The sequence below is a fragment of the Lates calcarifer genome, linkage group LG10, assembly GCF_001640805.2.
Source record: "Lates calcarifer isolate ASB-BC8 linkage group LG10, TLL_Latcal_v3, whole genome shotgun sequence".
Taxonomy (NCBI): Eukaryota; Metazoa; Chordata; class Actinopteri; family Centropomidae; genus Lates; species Lates calcarifer.
In genome coordinates, this window is record NC_066842.1 from 15,596,510 (window position 1) to 15,614,987 (window position 18,478).

General features: G+C 40.0%; 1 protein-coding gene across 4 annotated transcripts in view; it reads left to right on the plus strand.

The window, feature by feature from the left end:
- The first annotated feature begins 1,385 nt into the window (after window positions 1-1,385).
- Window positions 1,386-18,478, plus strand: part of LOC108875198 (serine/threonine-protein kinase WNK1) — a 28,332-nt gene continuing 11,239 nt past the window's right edge. For 2 of the 4 annotated variants that reach the window (XM_018663946.2, XM_051073442.1), the window contains exons 1-11: window positions 1,386-1,616; window positions 3,350-3,504; window positions 3,798-4,608; window positions 12,743-12,915; window positions 13,269-13,489; window positions 15,154-15,311; window positions 16,707-16,795; window positions 16,887-17,106; window positions 17,284-17,385; window positions 17,548-17,914; window positions 18,055-18,212. In XM_018663946.2, the coding sequence (XP_018519462.1) occupies window positions 3,470-3,504; window positions 3,798-4,608; window positions 12,743-12,915; window positions 13,269-13,489; window positions 15,154-15,311; window positions 16,707-16,795; window positions 16,887-17,106; window positions 17,284-17,385; window positions 17,548-17,914; window positions 18,055-18,212 (2,334 nt within the window). In that variant the 5' untranslated portion in view covers window positions 1,386-1,616; window positions 3,350-3,469. Of the gene's footprint in view, window positions 1,617-1,860; window positions 2,078-2,105; window positions 2,409-3,349; window positions 3,505-3,797; window positions 4,609-12,742; window positions 12,916-13,268; window positions 13,490-15,153; window positions 15,312-16,706; window positions 16,796-16,886; window positions 17,107-17,283; window positions 17,386-17,547; window positions 17,915-18,054; window positions 18,213-18,478 lie in introns of those variants that run through there. The other 2 variants (XM_018663945.2, XM_018663947.2) reach the window with 2 other exon arrangements.

Sequence of the window (18,478 nt, forward strand, 5' to 3'; positions counted from 1 at the left end):
GCGCGTTCACGACAGCCTTCCTCGCCACGCTTGAATTTTGAATGCGCGGCCACGAGCTTATGGTGCGAGGATGCAGGCAGACAACAGAGAGCAGACCTGCCAACATTTTGACAAAAATACACACGAATAAACATTATGCGAAGAGTAAAAGTTTTGTTTAAACTTTAAATGGAGTGTTTCATAATTAAATCCAGTAAGCAGGCACCAATGGAAAGGCAGTTTATTACTATTCAGTATCGTCTCCATCTAAAATTGGCAATAAAATATTAATTACAACATTGTAAATATATATACTGTCTTCAACAGTGAATATTTAATTTTGAGTGAAATACTATAAAAGGAGATACACATGTCATGATTAGTCTATATATACCAGCAGGGGGCAGTGCTTACCCATAAGAAAATTGTAACTGCGAAAAAATGGTTGCTGCAAAAAATATTAATAGTCTTTCTGATTGTTCTCTTTTTATTAACAAATAAAATGTAATAAACTGAGTCGTATCTCTCTACACCAGAATGCCAAGTTATTATATTATATACTTCGTGTTGTGACGGATTATAATGCCCTGTATTTTTTTCTGGTCGAAACTTGAGTTTGGAGAACTGCAGACCTCCACACGCACAAACTATTCTACTCTTGTGTTTTAATGATGGGGCCATGTCTTCTGATTTGTTAACAGTTTTCACCTAATAATGCTGTGATCAAATGAATATGTTTTGTCAAAAACGTGTTTTGTCTTTATTCTTTAAAATAAGTTTCCATTTTCCAGTCATGTTAAACAGTATAAATGGTGGCTGTCATTTTGCCAAATTTAAAAAAATTGCATTTAAAAAAATGGAATGCAATTTAATGCATTAAATGCAATTAATTTAATTGTATTCATATTGTTGGTAATTTTAGGGAGTATATCAACTATGTTAAGTCTTGTATGAAGCAAACTTTAAACTTTTTTATTTTAAAAACTCGTTACATCTTTCAGTCTGTTTTTGACACTGTAGCGTTAACTGTAGTTTACTATGTTGAAAATTACACTTAAAATGTAACCAAAAACTAAGAAACGTAAAAGAGTTAAGTTCACCTCTGCTAAAAGACACTGACACCAGCATAAGTGAACAATGAAACTAAAACATAAGGGGATCAATCCTTTTTTTTTGGGGGGGGGGGGTTACAGAATGTTTATGATGATCTTTGCTTTATATAGTTATTGTAGCATTTAGGGGGCCACCAATAATTAATTTGTGGTTTGAATTAAAGCGCCTTTTGACTGTAAGTATACTTATCCACTGGCAAGATAAAATTAGATAAAGTGATATAATGAAGGTGCTCTAAATTCATGTGTGAGTGATGTGTGTTATGGTTATGAGGTCATTCTTCACTGGCGCAGGCGCCTTCGGAAAAACCCTTTTCATCGTCAATATGTAGCAACTGCTCCGCTTGTTTGATAACGAGCTCACAAATCTCATATTCGATACTCACTAACTGGGTAACGTGTCCGCCTCACACTTAAAAGGATAATGTACATGTGTTCTCTTTTATATATGCGAGAACGGATTAAGGCTGTGTGGACTATTTCAACGCCGACGACCGTCAGCTGTGTTGTGGATACGATACTGAGGTAGGTCGCTGTCTGCCACCCGGCACCGCTCTACGCTAGCTAGGTCGTGAGGGGCTATAGTGCTAAAACTGTTAGCAAAACCAGACTCGGCAACGAACATCAGCTGAAAATGTAACGTTATCAGTCAGAAACAAATGTTGTATTGATGGTGTGCCCGTCGGCTAGAAGTAGTCTTCGCGAACCCGTTAGTCAAATACATTTTACACTGCGTAATAACAACAAACGAAGCGCCAGTATTATTAACCCTTCAGATAACGTCAAATTGAATGGGGGCAGTTAGGAGGTGGGTCTAGGTTTGTAGGCCATCAACAAGACCCGCCTAGCTAACGCTAGCTAGCACTGGCGCTATTTGTCACTGCCTGGTAGCTTTCCAACCGGCGTCACACCGGGCGAACGTATCCGGTGTGCTAGCACGGCTTGTAACGTTAGCCACTCAGGGATGGAAGCTGGACGTGGATACGGTAAAGTTGTCAATTCAATATTTAGTAAACGCCAATTGCTAACGGTTACAGAGACGTTAAAAATGACAACACTGCGTACTGTGTGGAATAACTATAAGCTGAATTTCTAACATCAGAGCGGAATATATTTTTAAAGAGACGTGACGTGGGATTCATTCATCATTGGTTAACGTTTCACTGGTTAAGGATTAGCTAATGCCAGCTAACTAGCTCAGTGCTAGCTTTGCTCGTTAGCAGGCTAACAAAGAGCCGTTGCTCCTCCTTGCTTTGTATGCTCGATGTTACCGTTTCAAATGGCTGTGGTGACACTTATTAGGCGGCGAAGAAGTAGGTAGGTAAAGCGAGGTTTGCTTTAATTAAAATGCTAATTTAATTAATTTTCGCTGTCGCCAGTTTATTAAAGGGGATGTTACTGCCGCTATCATTGCCAGGTTTGGTCTTGACATTGTGTTTGCTTACGCTGGTAATGGCTGCAACCATTGAAAAGAATAGATGACCAATAAGTAATAAGGTTGTCATTGCAAGCCTGTCAACAATAACACTAAGTTGCAAAAATTGATCTTTTGCACCTATCGTATAAATGTTGGTGGGTTTATAGCTTTATGTAGCCTTAATGTTAAGTGTACAGAAGCTGTTTTGATAATGATTTAATCTTAGTTATTCAGACTGGATGTTAATTAATCATATAACAAACTGTGTATATTACATGATAATTCTTTATAGTGGAGACTGAGAAAAAATCAGCTGTGCTCAATTAGTTACTTCTGCTCCTTAACAGATGTAAGGCATTGAGAGGTTAGTGTGTCACTCCTAAGGGCTGTGGAATGCATATGGGATTTGTCTCACATTACTTACTTAAATGCTTATTTATATTATACACTTAATATAGATAAATATTTAATGCTTACTGAACAAATCAGTGGAATGGCTTATTGATTGGGTATGCACTACTGTCCATGACTTGTCCTTCGGCAAGACACCAAATCTTATCAAAGAGGGGAAACCTAAAGACAGATTTCTTCTTCATTTATTAGAATTACAAAATTATGGTGGTGAAATTAGTGCAGCACATGAGAACTACATGTGCAGACAAGAATTTGATATGTGGTGTGTGTCAGCTGTGCTTCTGTGTTAAGTTATTAAACTGTATACTGTAAATTCAACTTGTGAACACTTAGGCTGGTCTTTTGCAAATCGTGTTGACATTTGACATAATGTTGGTTACTTTTGGAAACATGTCAGGCAGCTTCTTTTTTCTTTATTCTCTTGCAGTGAAACTGGACTGGAGCATATCTGGAGTGTCTGACCGTCCTGTCTTTGCCTACAGTAGGAAGTTGGGTGCCTGTTGTAGGCTGTGTGCATTTGTTCCTCGCCAGTGATTCCTTATGCTTGATGGAAGCTGCACCCTGTGTCTTACAGGATGGATGGTGTGGACCTAAAGAGACTTGTTTATCAACATCAGCACTCTGTGTTCTGCTGTGGTGTTCAATCTTTCTCCATTTACAAGAGAACACCTCCCATCTTACATCTCCAGTCTCTGCACTATATATATAAAGACTGTCTTTGAGCAATATAAAAGATATCCAGAGATAGAAGTCGTAAGGCTCTCTATCTTTTTTCTTTTTAAAGCACAAATAGATACCGCTTATATAAGCCTGTATTACGGACATGGAAATATCCTTATTTTAATTTTTCAGTTGTTGTACCCCCTTACTCTTAGTGTGGGTGGTGGGATGTCGGAAAAGCCAGACGACAAAATGGTGAAGTTCCTAGCTCCCCCTCAGAAGAGTGGAAACGGTCCCAGTTCTGGTTCAGATTCAATGGTGAGTGAGTGCCGGCCAACAGAAGTGAGACGCCGGCATCACACCATGGAGCGCGATCGATGTAACCCTGAACACCGTTTCTTGCGCCGCAGTGTCATCAGCGATTCCAATGCTACTGCATTGGCTCTCCCTTTACCCAGCAAGATCCCCATCCCTGCACCTCAGCGGGTTCAGCCACGGCAAGCCGCCCCCCAGCGGCAACAGGCTGCTGCTGCTGTTCATTTGCCACGGACTGAAACAAGTTTAGCTCAGAATGAGGAGTCTGCTGACGGTGGAAGAGAAGGAGAAGAAGGAAAAGATATAGAAATAGCCAAGGTGGATGTAGTGCCTTCAAACCAGGAACCTGCCAGTGTTCAAAATGTCTGTGATGGCGAGGTGGTGGTAGCAGCCCACTCCACACCAGGTTTAGGAAGTGAATTGCCAAATCAAACAGAACCTGAAAGCACCACTGAGGTGAAGGTACATCATGGGGAAGAGGGGGAGGAAGAGGATAAGGACTCAGCCAAGGCACGAGCAGAGGCAGAGCAGAGAGAGGCAGAGAAAAAAGAGTTGGATGACATCGAAGAGGCAGAGACCAAAGCAGTAGGAACATCACCGGATGGGCGTTTCCTAAAGTTTGATATAGAAATTGGACGTGGCTCCTTCAAGACCGTCTACAAGGGCTTGGACACAGAGACCACAGTGGAGGTGGCTTGGTGTGAGCTGCAGGTAATAAATTGGGACAACCATCATTCTCATTACTTATCTTCTCTTATTGCTATTGCTGTTCTTTCAGTACCCTTTTCACTTTAATCCTGTGTACTGATTCAACACATTAGCATCTAAGAGGTCATTAGTTGCTCATGTTCTTTAATTGAGTCACCTTTAGTGTTGCATTATCTTGCAAGTGTTTTCATCTTCTTTTGTTTAGGTCTTCTTTTACCAGGCTTAAGCAAGGTGGAGTAGAGCCAAACCAATTTCCTTCCACACTGTTACCTGAGCTACAGCTTCTGTCACTTCCCCTCTGAAGAGACATGCGTAGCATTTCCCCTTTGATTGTTTCACATTGCAGATGTCAGCAAAACATGGCGAGAAACTCTAAATTTTGCTTTTTCAGTCCATACTTGTTGGGTTTTTACTCAAGACTGATCGTCTTTACTCAAGACTGATTGTCTTGAGTAAAAAGTGTCTACATAACAATAAAACACTGGCAAATTATCAGAAGCTATAAAGGCGGGTTGTATAATGAGTGTTTATAACTATGACTAAGGAATACCTAATACTTTAGACACAGGAAATTACCTTGGACTAGATTTCGAGGCAGGCTTTTTTTCATTGCAGTGGTACTGTGCAGAATTGATGTAGTCATGATAATGATTTCCTGTATTCAGTTTTCATAGTAGCACGGGACATTGTATACCATTTTAAAAACAAATTAGGGTAGCTGTCATCCAGACATGAGGAATTATTCCAGCAATACGTTACAATATATATCTGACCAATATATATTGTTGGCAAAAGGAGAAATTAATTATTTTGGTTATTGATACAACTTTTGAAAACGTAGCACATCTAAAATGCAGTAAAACTCTAAAATGTCATTAGAGTGATGAAGTAGCAGTTTCCAGGGCTCAATGTGGCAACAGAAGTGATAATTGATCTGCTACTTTTTAAAAACCAGGATCCTCCCTAAATATGATTTTTGACAAAGTTCTATTCATGTCTTCAAACAGTTCCTTTATTGACCCTGTTTCATTGTTATTATATCTTAATATAGTGTTTCTGTATTAAAAATGCCATATTTTTTTGCTTTGACTGCTTCAGACCAGAAATTGGTATTTTTCTAAAAAATGTTTGTGAAAAAATTGTAGCTGTGCTGACTATTCAGTTAAAGCAGCTACATAGCCCATAGCAAAGTTTGACCTCATTCACCACATGACTGTTTGCTTTTACTGTCACGCTTTCACCGTGTCATGAGAGGCATAGGCCTCACACAGCAGCACACACAGCCATAGCTACACATGCACCCTGGTTTCAGAACAATGTGAAGAGTGGAGGCACGTGCCCCTCCCCCCTCACATAGAACGAATCATGGCGCATGCTCAGTGCGTTTCTGCTCAGAATGCTCTTGTGAATGTAAAATGGGTCACATTCCTGACGGAGGAATCTCCTGTGTGAAGCTCGGCAGGCCGGCTTGCTTGCCAAGGCCTGTTTCCTAACTATCTGTCCACCTCCCACTTTTATATTTTACTTGACTCTTTATTTCAAGCATCTACTACCTCCATTGGTTAATATCAAACTATGAGGTTGTATACTTTATTATTCTTATCTAAATTCACCCTACAGTCTTTTTTCCCTTCTTTAACCTCTAAAGAACTCACTTACTGGCTGACCGCTGAAGCACACATACAAAGCTATGTGAAATTAGATTTTTTTTGTACACTGTGATTGCTCCCATTGATCTACTTTGTTAGTATACATTTGATTTCATCTATGGCAGGACATTGTATTATGATATATAAAGTAGATGTGAGGTTAATGCTTCTAATGATTGATTAGTTTCAGGGCTGCAGTCAGTGATCAATGGACAACACAAGTTACCAGAGCCAGTTGACTAAAGTGATTTAAGTGAATTTTAGTGAATTTCTTGTTTCTTGAGGAAGTATTTGATTAATTGAATGAGGATTGGGGCATTGATTAGTATGCTATCAGATAGAAGAAGATCCTTGTGTGACGTGCTGTTGACCAGTGTTGAGAAGGCAGGCGAAAATCAAAACTAAAATGTGCCCTGTCTTATTTGTTCACTTAGTCTGTAGGAAATAATTCCCATTGGTGTAGTATGTAGCTGGGTCTTTGTCAGCTCCCACTTGTAATCCAGTGGACAGAGGGGATTTATTGAAATTCTTGCAGTTGAATGAGAACCAGCTTTGTATAATGCTTGTGGTCTGTTCTGAAATATGAACAGGTAACCTGACACTCTCATTCCCTTTCGTTCCTCTGTCAACTCAAGAGTTTCAGTACCAGAAACGGTTCAGCTGCACAAAAGTGGAAATCCCCTCACACGGTTGTTAAAGCTGTCTCATGATCACTCAAGTGTTTGCATTACATTCACCATTCATCCTGAGGGCATATTTCTATTATTTTTTGGAATATAGTGTTAACATTCTTTTTTGTCATTCATTTTAAGTTTAGTTTCAGTTGTTCAATTTCTTTTCAAACAAACTTCTTATTACAGACATTTCCTCTTAGATGCTTTTGACAGAAATAAAAGTATATCTGCCATTTTCTACTTTACTTTAAAAATACAAATATGTTCCAAAAAAGTAAACAAATTCTGAACAGATTGTAAGATTCCCCTGTTTAATAAAGGAGTAGGGGCTCATGCTGTTAATACACTTATTGTTTTGTTTCCTGTTGATGTTAGAATCAGTGATGCAGAACCTAATCAGCCTTGCCACTTGTTGTTCACTGGGAATTTGGTGTCAGCTGGAAGCAACAGCAGAACCCATGCTGGTATGCTAATGAAACCAGCCTGACAGGTTTCCCCTCCTAAAATCCTTTAATCTTACTTAAACATGGCAAAAATGCCAGACCTACAGTAGCAGTCCTATGAGGCTGTAACGTTCATCACACACCAAAAGAACCTATTCTCAGATCAAAAAATTTTTGAATGTATTTGTCTTGGACTGTATACAGAAAGCATTAATCCCAAAGTGCTGTACAAATTGAATTTTTACCAAATGTCATGGCAAGTTCTTCAGTAGTTAGAGATATTTCACTCTGGACCAAAGTGTTTGACTGATGGGCCAACCAGTCCACTTTGCCTTCCCTCAAGCTACGCCACAATCATGGCTGAAAACGTTCGTGTGTAAAATTTAAATGAAATGGCCCTGGCTTGGTCAGTGTGAGAGGCCATCTGTCCACAATCGTCTAAGAATTTCAAGGCGTCCACCCTTTTTCACCCACCCATGAACCCACACATTTGTTTCGGATCTCACATTGCAGGCATGTCTGAACAATAAGTAGGTCAGCACAGAGAGGAAGTTGAGGAAAAAAATAGGAATACATTTAGGAACCTCCCCTTTCTTGCTCACTCATCCATCTTCAACCATGTCATCTTCCACTCGTTGCCTCCCCACCTCCTTCCTCTCCAGTACGTGCTGAAGTCAAACTTTGAGAGATGAGGGAGAGAACTCCAGTTATCCTTCCGAAGTCATAGAAACTGCCTGTCTAGCTGGCTAATGGCATCTGCTGGGAGTTACATGCTATATCCAAGTAGCTCGTCTGTAATTACTCTTCATGATTGGTAGTCTTTGGGTTTGCCATAAGATTTAGATTTTTGATTGCTTATCTCTGTTAGGCACAGCAAAATTTGGAAGAAATGCCACATTCAGTGCAGTAAAATTCCTAAATGTATTGTCATAGTTCCTTAGTGAAACTGTGGGCTAGACCTCAATGTTTTGTGAAGTACAAAATCACAAGAAACCTAAGCGCTAAGGTCTTTCATTATTGTTTCTGTTATTTAGTTTACCTTAAGTTATTATCTATTGATTGAATTAACTCATTGAAATCAGCCAAATCACACTCAGCAAAAGCTGAACATTTAGCTGTTATCAGCAATGCATTTTCAAGCAATGTGCTTTTTTTAATAGTAGATTTTCTGTTCTACACAGTTAAAAACAGAAGAATGGAAAAGTGGTAGATGTGAAATGGCCTGGATCTGTCATCTTGTCTTTTGCTGACAGTTTGACTGACAGTCACATTGACCTCATCTCCGTGTGTCACAGTGTTTTGGTGACACCAATGAATTCTTTCCCGAGAGACATGCCGCACTTAATGCAACAACCCAGTAACATTTAGGGTGGTACTGTTAAACATGGCTTCCTGGCTCTCAGACATTACCCAGATCTTAACCAATGTTACCCAGAGGGCTCCATGTAGCCCTCAGTGTCAACCTCAGAGTAGAGACCTGACAGAGCCAGCCCTTGGCATGATCACAGGCTTTTTTCTGTCTCTCTATTTATAGTGTTGCTGGGTTATTTATGATGGTCTTTGCCTAGAAGCAGCATTTTCTCTTCTGCTTTGGTGATACTGTAGTTAACTGGCATTCGATGTAAATTGCATGTATACTTCAGATTATGGTTGAAATTAATCTAACAATATTTATAGCTGTGTTTTTTTATGGCATTGCAGATGTATGCAAAATCTACCAATCTAAAATAATCAGATTGATTTTAAATGCAATGAACCGTGTTCTACCATTAGGCATTACCTCAGAGAAAACTTAATACAGGTAAAACCTCAGTAATTTTAGATGATGTTAAGATCATCACAGTACAATTTCAGTGAAAATTGATGAAAGATTAGATTAAATTACGCTGTCGTATTTTGTAATGTCCTCCTCTGTATTATTGGGCCATAACTAGGACTGTGCAATAAATCAGCTTTGATTTATTGCTTAGTGCTATTTGTGGCTTTCATGTCAGTTGCATGCATTGGCTTGTTGAGGGGTGTGCCACTGACCTGGAGCAATGAGATTGTGATTTTAGATGAGTATTGTGCTGACTCTGCATAAAAAACGTTCAGTAGTCTGACGTGGAAGTTATTACTCTTAAGACTTCAAAGTGAAACAGTCATAAGTGTTTAAGTGATAAGAATTAATTTTTGCATCATTCTCACAATCACTTGACTTTGTGTGCGTGTAACTTTACACACACATTTTTGTGACTATTTTTTCCATGCACTCTTTCTCTGTTTATTACATTCAGAGAGGGCAGTATTTTACAGATGAGAGATGCAATGTTGCAGAGGCAGTGGTGGCAACCCAGCTCTTTAGTGAACTGACTCATGCCCACTTTGTCAGATAGAGCTGCTGTGGTTCAACTGCAGCTGCTGTTGCCCTCTGAGTGCCTGCCAGGTTAGGTTTCCTAATTCATAGATGTTCAAAGCCTCTCCTGTAAAAATGCAGAATATGACAACACCATTGTCTGAAGAAAAACACGGACACAGGATCTATGAAAGCACATAAACATTTTGAGGTAATGTTTTAAAGCCTAATGTTTTATTAATTGTGACCATATAACTTAAATCGGGGCGCCTAAGTGGAGTTGCAGTGCCATAAGCACACCTATGACACCTGTCAGGCAAAGTAAACATGCCTAAAACATTACATTTGCCTTTTGCCTCCACTAAATAGCTGATAGTCATGACCCACATTAAAAATGGGAAGAAAGAGGGGGGCATAATGAGTCCCAGGCCAATCTCGTCAAACTGCTGGACACCCATACAGTTCTAAAAATTTCAATATCTTGTATTTAATACAACAGTAATTGTCAAATTTGTTCCTAAAATGCATGTTAAGATGTGATGTTGAATATTGTGACATAATCTTTTCCACCATCTTCTTAAAGTTTTCTGCGGTCATTGGCATTTGGTCAGCTCATGACTAAATGACTCTCCCTGCTTTTCCTCATCTCCTCAGCCATTAATTTAGGAGATTAGAAGACTTAGAAGATTTTTTAAATTGATAGTTCAGAGTGTCTCCTCTTAATCTAAATCCCTGAGAGAGAACAAAAAAATGAATGGCAATAGTCTGACTTTGATCGGTAACCCTTAGTAATGAGAGAAAGTATTTCTGTTTATTTCCCTTCAGTTGTTTAGTAAAAGGAGGATATTTGGTGTCTCTTCTCAGGATTTGTGAAGGTACCAGAGGCTGTCAGGCACTGTAACCAGTGACAGAGCAGGATATGGCACAGGCCAAAGAACTCTTTCAAGTGACAAAGGGAGTGTGATGTGTGTCTTATGATTGCAAGATTGTAAATTCCTCAAGAGTTTTCACAGGCCCTGGGGCTTACATACTCTTAAGTAGCCTGCAGCCTGCATCTGTTAAGTTGATTCCCCAAAAAGTGCTTTGTTAGGTCATGGCAGTGAGCTAGCATGTGTCTTCACAAATTAACACTCCTGGTTGCTTTGGCATTTTCTTTGCAGAAGTTGTAGTAGTTGTCAGTCAAACAGGTGAAGGCATGCAGTTTTAACTGGTTTGGACCTGTAAAGGGAAGACATTTGTTTTAAATGAGTTATCAGTATGGTAGTATGCCTGCAATGGAAACGCTGTCATTGATACAGTAGTTTGGTATGTGTGGGGGTTGGGGTGCTACACACCCTAGGCTAGGAACTCTGAGGCTGTGACTGCTGCCGGGGATATTTTGCATGACTGTTTTCACATGGTGTGCAGAAAGACAAAGGGGAGCCACTGCCCCACTAGATAAATACTCTGAAAAGTAGGTCAGTTGGTCCAAGTGAATGGTGGAGCCTCCATTACTTGCCCATCTTCCCTTATCCTTATTCCCTTATATTTCTGGACACTGTTCCCTGATTCAGTACCCTCTCCTGCTCTTAATTGTTCACAAGTTTCCGTTTAACTTCTCATTTTGTCTGCCCTGTGTTGCCCCAGACATTGCAAACATTTGACCTCAAACCTTCAAAATACCTCCAGCAAAGACTTCAGCAGTCTTGGTTATGTTTTTCTCCATGTGATGTCAGTCACTGGAAAGTTTTCTATCTCGTGCAGACACACACAGGCATAGTCAAACACTTACTCTCCATGGGGCTCCAGTGGGCTGAATTTCCTGGACAGCCTGGCCTTTGGCCAGGTCTCTGGGGGTTTCAAGGGAGGTCTTTGGCTGTGAGGTTTCACTGGGCTTGTCTAACTGGTATGGGTTAGCTGCTCTGTGGTCATGCATGTTATAAATGTAGGTCACACCAGGAATTACTCAGGAAACTTGAGAGGGGTGGTTAAACACATTCCAGATTTTTTGTTAATGCACAGATCCCACAAAAGCTGATTCTTATTTATGTACCAGTCAGTTTATGGAATGTTAAATCCCACTGGGCAGAGTGCTATCAGGTCCATATACATTTTGCTATGATTCATTGACAAACCCATCAGCTGCCAGACATTTGTCTACTGGTATCGTCCATATCTTTGTTTATAAAACAAGCTTGTAAATGTGATGCTAGCTTCATACCAATAATAATAATAATAATAATAATCAATTTTTTATAAGCACCTTTCTGTCCACTCAAGGACACTGTACAATAAGCAATAATTATCATAATCATATAGTGAATAATGCCACACAGGATAAATTAATAGAATAAAGCAAGCCAGAATCATACTCCTAATGAATTATTATTATCCATTTACATACATTACAGTTTTGTGATTAACATTTGTTTTGAAACACAGGTGGTTTTCCACATGACATGATGCAGTGTGTGTTTCTATTGTCTTCAGGTTGTGGTGCTTATTTATGTAATGTTTGTTTTTCCCACATTGCCTAAACCTAATTCAGAGTGGTTTGTGCCCATCTTTTTGTCTGCTCCACTGATCTTCTGTAATCTTCAGTCACGCTGTGGCTCTTTTCTCATTTTGGTTCGCTTGGAATCTAGGACAAAGCTCGACACGTTCCTTTTGGTCACAGTCATCTGCCAGAGAAAACAGGGCCACATCCCTGTGCCCCAAACAGTATATGTACTTGTGTCAGAGAATATGAGCAATTTTGGGTGTAGGGAAAGAACTGTGTTTTTGGTTAACCTTTCAAAGACATTCTTTGAAACCTTTAGGTTGCCAGACCTGGAAGTTCAAGTTGACTGTAGATTCAAAAAATATTGTCTTCTTATAGATGGATGCATTCAGATGCTGCATAAGGAAAATGAACTTTACATGGCTATTAATATTGATAACATCCTCATTCCAGATAGTTTCACATAACCTTATCATTAATTATTCTCTAGACATCTGTTCATAGTGCTAACCTGTGTTATGTGAAATTTCTAAATATTTCCTTTTTGTTCCCTATAGGATCGTAAACTGTCAAAGGCAGAGCGACAACGCTTTAAGGAGGAAGCGGGGATGTTAAAGGGACTACAGCATCCCAACATTGTCCGCTTTTATGACTCCTGGGAGGGACCCTCCAAAGGCAGGAAGTGCATTGTACTGGTCACTGAACTCATGACTTCTGGCACGCTCAAAACGTGAGTCTCAAATTTGGCAGAGTTAACAAACGCATTAATACAGAATTTGTACTGTATATACAGAATAAGCTGGGGCTGTGCCATTTTGGCACAAAGTGTCTATTACATGATTGAGTATGAAAATTAAATATCATGACCAAGATTTGTCTCAGGTTTTACAAAAACCAAACATATGTTATATAAATAAACTGATACTGTAATACAACTAAATGTGCAACTTTTAAGTTGCTTTTAATCTAAGGCGTACTGGAAACACTGCATTTTCTAGGCTTTATTTTTATATCTTTAATATTTTTGAAAATGCAGCGTAGAAGATGATAATTCTAATCTTTTCTCTCTCTCTATTTTTAAAGATATCTGAAGCGTTTCAAAGTAATGAAAATTAAAGTGCTGCGGAGCTGGTGTAGACAAATCCTCAAGGGGCTTCACTTCCTTCATACTCGGGCTCCCCCAATCATTCACAGGGACCTCAAGTGTGACAACATTTTCATCACAGGCCCAACAGGATCCGTCAAGATTGGAGACCTGGGATTGGCTACACTCAAGCGTGCATCCTTTGCCAAGAGTGTTATAGGTACGACTCCAAAGTCATTTCTACTTCCTGGTCATTGTCCTGCTGTAAGGCAGTACCTTTTCTGAGGTCATGATATTCTGTGTGTATTGAAAATGTTGGTGTTTAAAGAAGGTATTTTGCTTTGACTTGTTTTTCTGACGATGTGGTTCAAAAACAGACCACAGCGTTTCAGCTGTCTCTCAAACCACAGCTCAAATGGAGGCCAAATACTGTGGTAATCTTAGGCAGATAACCACAAGGCTTTCGCTTTTTGCACTCACACAGTATTTCTATCAAGTTTGGTCATTGTACAGAATATTTCTGTTCTATGTTTCTCCAAAAAAGAGAGGGTTTTTTTTCCAGGCACCTACTGAATGTAAGTAGCGCCTAACGTTTCTCCTACTGTTAAACATTAATAATATTATAATAGTTGTCATGCCTTCTTGCAGGCTAACCTGGCCATGGCTAAAGGTATGGCCTTTGCTTCTGTCTTAGACTGGTCTTTGTTCTGTGGTTTGGAAATATGTGGTCTGTTTGCCAGTTACATTTATAATGTTTAACATCTCTTTCTATGGGTTTGCCTCAACAGGTTTTTTTTCCCTAGTGTTTGTCTCTTACTGTCTTTTAAAATATTGCAGGACTGCAGAATCTTTTTGCTCCATCTTTGTGTCCAGGGAACTCCCCCCCACTTTCTCTCTGTCAGCCTTTTGCATTTTTTTGTTTGTTTGCTTTATTTTTATTTTATTTTATCCTTTTTTTTACTTTCACATTCTTGGGTATGTTTTTAAAATGTAGGCTCTAGCCTCAGCTGTGCCCCATTCTGCTGTTTGGAATGAATAGGGTACTGCTGGTCATTGAGTAAGTATAAACTTTGATGGGCCTGGTAAGTCTGACAGTGTGCTGTAACACACATCAATATCAAAAACAATTACATTCAAATAACCAAATCAGTTTTTCTGTGTAAGACCTGAGATTGAATGTAAAATGATCAGTTAACAGAAAAAGGCTGATGTGCAGAGACACACTGCTCAGCACAGTAACTAGCTATGGAATCTGCTTCTCTCAGCCTTGACCGTAACAGTTTCCACCCACAGGTCAAGAGGAGAAGGTAAGTCAGACTTCAAAAGGTGAGTCTACTATAAAAGGAAATGTTAATGTGGTTGTAAGGTAAGGTCTTGACCTAAGTTATTTCCATAGCTAGTCATATTTCTCTCACAGAGATTATTGGCATCCTTTTGAACAAATTATACCGTATTCTGGCCTGGGTATTATTCTCAAGTGCCTTATTTTAAAGCTCATTTTTGAACATTAACATTGATTTTGGCTAACAAGTGTGTTCTGCACATTGGTTACATCAGTCGCATTCTTATATTGCAACATGTGAAGGTCTTACACAGACAAACACGTGCCTTTTTCTCTGCAGTCTAACTGAGCCCAGCTTCTCCCTCCTTTTTTGTTTTCTGTCTCTTTTTTTTGCTTTCCTTCCCCTTTTCTTTTTTTCTCTCTCCTCCAACTTTCACCTCACAGGTTCTACTCCCGGAGATGTCAACAGGCTGGTCACTCTTCTCATCCTCCTCTTCCTCAACCCCTCAAGGGTTAGAGGAGCAGAGGGGCAATGGGTTGTGAGAACCCCACTCAAATCAGTAAGGGAGTTCGAGAGTTCTGAATAGTTGTTTTGATTTAAGGTACCCCTGAGTTCATGGCGCCTGAGATGTATGAGGAGAAGTACGACGAGTCAGTGGATGTGTATGCCTTTGGAATGTGCATGCTGGAGATGGCCACCTCAGAGTACCCTTACTCAGAGTGCCAGAATGCTGCACAGATCTACCGCAGAGTTACCAGCGTAAGTCTTCTTTTCAACCATCCATGTCACCCCTCTGCCCTGCCTTCACCTCTTCCTATGTGCCAAGAAGGCTAGTGTCCCATTCTGGAATAATTTTATATTCCTGCTGACACCTCTTTATCAAGTTTATAATACATTTCTGTCTTCAAGTATTGTATTTCACCTCTTTACTTGAGTGTGTCCCAGATGATTTCCCATTGCCCTGTTTGAAGAACACACAAACTTAGAAAACCTCCAAGAGAAAATGTTATTTACACAAACAAGCCCCTTTGCCTCACCTCATACTGTTTTTCTTTCCCTCTGGATTATGGTTTATGTTGGTTACTCATGTAGACCTGAGGCGTGAATGATTGATAAGACATTGAACAAGCACAGTCGTGCTGTTTTCCTAAGGGGTAATGGTTCAGTCTTGTGATGATGCCAGAAGGGCAGTAACTGTCACAGAAGAAAACACATATTTTTAGTCTTATTCATACGGTTCATGCTGGCTTACCTTTGAAATACATAGTCACTGATATGATTCATACACATGATTCATGCAATTACAAGTCTCAGAGATTGCAAAGGTTAAACCTGTTCTTAGACTGTTATCTAAAAAGTGTGATTTGAAATCTATAGCAATACCCTCAGTTTATCATTAACTGCAAAGCACAGATACTAAAGTCTTTGCCACGTGATTCAACAGAGCATTTTCTGTGTACCTCAGTGTAAAGTATTTAGTTCTTTACCTCTCTTAATGAGCTACACATAGCTCCTACTACACAACACACAACTTGTCTTAGTTGAGAGACAAAGGGCTATTGTGTTGTTGAGTCTACATTTAGGTAGTGTGACATCCTCTGGTTTTACAGTAATATTCCATGGAGAGAGAGAGAGAGAGAGAGAGAGGCTCTTTTTCTTCCTACTAAAGATTCTTCCCATTCTGTCATGTCAGCTCAGCTGTTCAGCTCTCATTCATTCATTGTCATCCATTTTTATTTACCACCAGGCAGTTTCCTGTTCCTATTGGCTCAGTTCATCACCCCTCATCAGCTGTTTTCTGCCGACTTATGCCCTCTTTTTCTCACCACTTGACATATTACAATCTTTAAATGCCACCAGGCAGAACACATACTATTCTTTAAACATTATTTGAATGGATTTGTGTGGAGGTTATTTTTCTTAGAGGCAGCTCCCTCCACTTGATACTGTTACTTTTGACTTACATTCCAAAACAAGATTGAAAGACATAGTTGCAATAATTTCAGTCATCTAGGGTATGACAGATATTTCTGTGGTGCTAATGTAGTATCTCTTAGCTGGACAAGACAACAAGATAAGGGGCAGTATCCAAAATAAGAAAAGGTCAGATGAGAAGGAGAACCATTCTCATTCAGGGTTCTGTGTTTCCTATAGGGAGTGAAGCCGGGCAGCTTCGACAAGGTGGCCATTCCTGAAGTGAAGGAGATCATTGAGGGATGTATTCGCCAGAACAAGGATGAGAGGTCTAACTTAACAAGAGCACATTTCACATATTGAGAGTCTCCAAGGTTTCCAGGAAAACCCATTTGCTCATTGCTTGTCTCCACTGTTTAGGTACTCAATCAAGGACCTTCTGAACCATGCCTTCTTCCAGGAGGACACAGGGGTGCGTGTGGAGTTGGCTGAAGAGGATGATGGGGAGATGGAGGCTATTAAGCTGTGGCTGAGAATTGAGGATATAAAGAAACTTAAGGGGAAGTACAAAGACAACGAAGCTATTGAGTTTTCTTTTGACCTCTGCAAAGACGTTCCAGAGGATGTGGCTCAGGAAATGGTGAATGGAACTTTTAATGTCTTTAAAAACAATCAGCATTTCATTATTACTGTCACTCATAAAGACTGCATGACAGATGGAAAGACATACAATAAATTTTTTTAGCATTAAAGAAAGTATTTTAGCATCTTTATCTTTGTTCATTGCTGAATTCTATATTATGTCTTTGTGCTGTAGGTTGAGTCTGGTTATGTGTGCGAAGGTGATCACAAGACTATTGCAAAGGCCATAAAGGACAGGGTGTCTCTAATAAGCCGCAAGAGAGCACAGCGGCAGCAGGTATGTCTGTACTGACCATGGTATACCTTTACTAACTGCTTAAGTGCTTTGCTTGAATTCTTTTCTCAGTCATAAGATATAAGATGTAATTGTGCTGTGATGTTCACACATTAATGGTCTCTGGAGAGATTTTTAATTCATTTGGTTCTGACTGTCTCAAAGGTTCGAGAAGATCAGGAAAAGAGAAAGATAGAAGAGGAGCTGCAGAGTCAGTTACTGCCTGCACAGCAACCAGGCCAACAGTCTAGCACAGAGATTCCACAACCTGCTTCTTATGTCCCTCCACAACCAAACCAACACAGCACACAAATGTCTGCCCATCCTGCATCTCAGCAGAGCCTGCAGACCTCCAACTACAACACTCCTCAAGCAACCCAACTGACTGGCATGGCACAAGTGGTCCCTTATGTCCCACAGTCAACAGGGCAAGTCCCAGTTCCAGTTCAGGGTCAAAGTGTGGCCATCATCCAGCCAGAGTCAGAGGAGCCTGAGACTGACCAACACCAACAGCTACAACACACTGGAGGAGGTGTGTATCAAAGATGATTTATAGTCACCTACAGCCCATTATATAATAGTTAGATGGTTTGATTTTTAATTAATTAATTTATTTATTTGTAGTGCAGGCGGAGTCTTTCATGAATTAACCTTCGTGCCCTCCTCTTACAGCCATGGGAGACAGACTGCCTGGTTCCTCCATCCTTGCCGAGGCCCAGCCTCCTCAGCCTGGAATATCCTACAGCTCCGCTCCCAGTCAGCACCATCAGTCCCAGGTGTCGTGCCCACAGACACAAAATGACCAGTTGCAACAGCAGCAGTTGTCAGGGGTGAGTTATGTTGAAAATAGGGCATAATCATTTGTGTTGTAGAGAGTGAGATGCTTTCTCTGTGGTGAGTCCTCCTTAAGCTCCTTAAGAGTTCATTTAAAAACTAATTTTCAAACATACAGACTAGATACCTGTATATTAGTTTTTGCAGATTGGGGCCCATTTTTCCTCAGTTTGGAACACCCAATTTCACAGCAGTTTGTGCCATTGTTAAATCCACTGTTGACCAGGGAACAGTGTGTGCCGGTACCCCTAACCATTTACTA